We start from the raw sequence: 2,947 nt of genomic DNA on the forward strand, positions 1-2,947 counted from the left end.
TGGATATTGCGGTTACAGTCAAACTATTCTATGAAACCCCTAATTCAACCCAAAATGGCATACTTAAATGTGGTTAGTTCTTAGTAAAGTATTTTGGAGTAATGAATGGGCATTAAATGTTGGAATTTGAAACATGATGGCTAAGGTGTAGCAATAAAATTGAGACAATCCACCATTTATTCATGTTCCTAAAATTTAAAATTTTTGCAAGGATCGACTTTATCATTCCACCACACTAGCCCCAATTGCAAAGAAAATATTCTTTGAGAGATCTACAAGATCCCACCAATGATCTAGAATGGAATTCCTCTCCACTTATGGTATAATTGGTTATGCAAAGCTAACAATGAAGTGTTTTGACTCCATGGACTCTAGCCCCACATATACTTTGTAAAAATGGATTTGATTCAATGCGAGTTGATTTAGATGCTTAAAGCTCTTGAAACATGAACATGGAAAGAGAATCAAGCTTCAACCCAAGTGTGATGGAAGTCAAGAAGTTATGCTTTAACCCAGGTGTAATGGAAGTCAAGTGGGACCAGAATATTGTATGTTGGGCATTAAGAATAGGATAAAATACTAGTTTTGAGTTCATTGTTTGGTGTGGGGCTTTACGAAACTTTATCCCTTGGATCGAGTCGCTACCTGTCATTTGCACAAAGTGCTATTGCTTAGTATGCCCATGTAGTAATACGATCATTGATAACTTATTTGAAAAGGCAATTGTCATTGATGCGTAAAAACTTTCTGTTCTTCATTATATGATTATACATATCGTAAGGTTTCGTTTTCTTTTAAAAACTCTAGATTTACAAGAACTATTGACAGATACGGCGCATCATGATTTGAAAATCAACGTTTTTAGAGCTATCAGGCCGGTTTTTACCGACACCCGCCGCCTCCAAGAAGTCGGGAAATGTCGTGACGGCGTACGTCTTTATCAGGAGCTCGCCGTTGTGTGTACCGGCGACGGAGACTTAAGAGAATGGAGGAGTGCCTCGAAGTCGCGATGGGAAGAGCCTCCCTCGGAGGTGGCCTGTTTAGCCAAGTCTCTGGCTCTTGCGGCGGCAGCTCTCAAACCTCGACCTTCCCCGCCTTGCATGGCGGTTCGGACGACACGCGCGACCTCCTCCTTGGCCACGAGGCCATCGGCGTCTCGGTGCTGGAAGCCCAGCCCCATCTTCCAGTGGTCCACCATGAGCTTGCGGTTGAGCCTCTGCTCGGCGTCCTGCGGCCAGCAGAGCATGGGGGCCCCGCGCGTCGACAGGTTCTCCAAGATGGAGTTCCAGCCGCCATGGGTGAGGAAAGCCCCGATGGCCGGGTGGGGCAGCACCTGAAGCTGCGGGGCCCACGAGACGATGAGCCCCCTGTCGCGCGTTCGGGCGGAGAAGTCCTCGGGCAGGGCCTCCTCGACGCTCCCACCCTCGACGGAATCGGGGCGGACCACCCACAGGAAGGCCTGCCCGCTCTCCTCCAACCCCAGAGCCAGCTCCCTCACCTGCGCCACGGGTAGCGACGCCACGCTCCCGAACGACACGTACACAACCGACGACTCCCCCCGCCCGTCCAGCCATGCCAGGCAATGCTCCTCCTCCGCCCAGTAGTTCACGCCCAGCCGCGTTGGCGAGCCCGCCAGCAGCAGCAGCGGCCCCATCGCGTACACCGCCTTCTGCTCCTTCCTCAAGACCCCAATGGCCTCCCCCTCCAGCTCCTCGAACGTGTTGAATACGATCGCCGTCGCCTTCTGCGACCCCGCCGCCGCCTCCACCGAGAACCGGAATGCGAAATGCGAAGATTCCAACGTCAGGCCCGTAGGAAACTCCGTTGGCAGGATCGGAGGCACGCCCGGGATGCCTTCTATGAGCTCTTCTGAGAGGCGGTTGTTCTCATCTTTATGAAGATTTGACAAAACCCAGCTATCAGAATCGTGATTACCAACAGAGGCCAACGGTCGTACGTAGATCGAGACTCTCTAACTAACTAGCCTTACCTCTAGGGAATGGTAGCGCTCCTTGCGAGATCAGCACCGGAATCCTCTTCGCGATGCAGTACACCGTCGCGTTGGTGCTGAAGAAGCACATGCACGGGATGCCGAACAGAGCCGCCACATCGTGGCTCCATAGCATGAAGGCATCCGCGATGATGAAAGACACAGGGTTTTGCTCGAGGCCATGGAGGCGGTGAAGCAGATCCTTGAAGCCAGCTTCCATGTTGACCATGGAGTCCAGGGAATCGCGGAAATTGGAGCCGCGGGACCTCTCGGGCGGGAGGAGATCCGGCACGCCCTGGTAGGTGATGTTGGGAGAGGACGAGTACGGCTCCTTGGGGACCGTGTTTTCTGAGAGCACGAAGGTAATGAAGCAACCATGGCTCGCAAGCTTCTTGGAGAGCTGCATGAGAGGGTTGATGTGGCCTTGCTGTGCAAATGGCAAAACTACCACATGCGGTGAAGCCATTCTCTCTCTCCCTGTTTCTCTCTGTGTCTCTGTCTATGAGACTTCCTTACACTGTACGGAACGAGGGGAGAGTCTCCGAGAAAGGATTGGACTGAATCCGGATGCTTCTCTTGGTGACGTCTTGACTCTTGATGCTTGCTGGTAAAGAGTCGGAGCAAGGGGACCGAGCTGTTGACTGGTGAAAGGTCCCTTTTAGACTTTAGTGGTGGCCGGCCGCGGGGCCTAAATTGGGCTGCCATGTACCACGAATTTTTATATTGGTATTTGCACATCAAACGAGAAGAAGCTATGTCAATCTTCGATAATGTATTGCAAGTGATGTGACAAACAATGGAGGTTTTGCAATATAGATTATGCAAGCATGTCTTTTCTAGTGTCCTATATCCCAAGTCGATCCTCTGTCATACACATACATATATTGCCCTGCTTCAGAAATATTCTATTTCATAAAATTATTATTGTTACCATATATTTCTCTCTCCTTACTAGGA

The 2,947-nt window shown here is 50.6% G+C and overlaps 1 protein-coding gene across 2 annotated transcripts; it reads right to left on the reverse strand.

The window, feature by feature from the left end:
- Positions 1-280: 280 nt before the first annotated feature.
- LOC148012784 (UDP-glycosyltransferase 85A1-like) lies at positions 281-2,593 on the reverse strand. Of its 2 annotated transcripts, XR_015689114.1 has the most exons (3): positions 1,991-2,593; positions 887-1,890; positions 281-645 (listed from the first exon to the last, which is right to left on the reverse strand). XR_015689114.1 is itself a non-coding variant. In XM_087669517.1 (2 exons), exons 1-2 carry the CDS (start codon positions 2,454-2,456, stop codon positions 941-943), a joined length of 1,416 nt encoding a protein of 471 aa, XP_087525643.1. In that variant the 5' UTR covers positions 2,457-2,593; the 3' UTR covers positions 730-940. The 2 variants fall into 2 exon arrangements, 1 of the variants encoding a protein (XP_087525643.1); XM_087669517.1 differs by lacking the exon at positions 281-645 and having other exon boundaries at positions 730-1,890.
- Between the last annotated feature and the right edge of the window lie 354 nt (positions 2,594-2,947).

The sequence above is a fragment of the Lygodium microphyllum genome, chromosome 27 (genome assembly GCF_053477565.2).
Source record: "Lygodium microphyllum isolate KBCC chromosome 27, Lygodium_microphyllum_v1.1.10, whole genome shotgun sequence".
NCBI classification, from domain to species: domain Eukaryota; kingdom Viridiplantae; phylum Streptophyta; class Polypodiopsida; order Schizaeales; family Lygodiaceae; genus Lygodium; species Lygodium microphyllum.

Coding starts and splice junctions, on each gene's coding strand:
- LOC148012784 (XM_087669517.1), bottom strand. CDS start 2,456: ATGGCTTCACCGCATGTGGTAGTTTTGCCATTTGCACAGCAAGGCCAC. Junction 1,891..1,990: donor AGCGCTACCATTCCCTAGAG/GTAAGGCTAGTT, acceptor ATCTTCATAAAG/ATGAGAACAACCGCCTCTCA.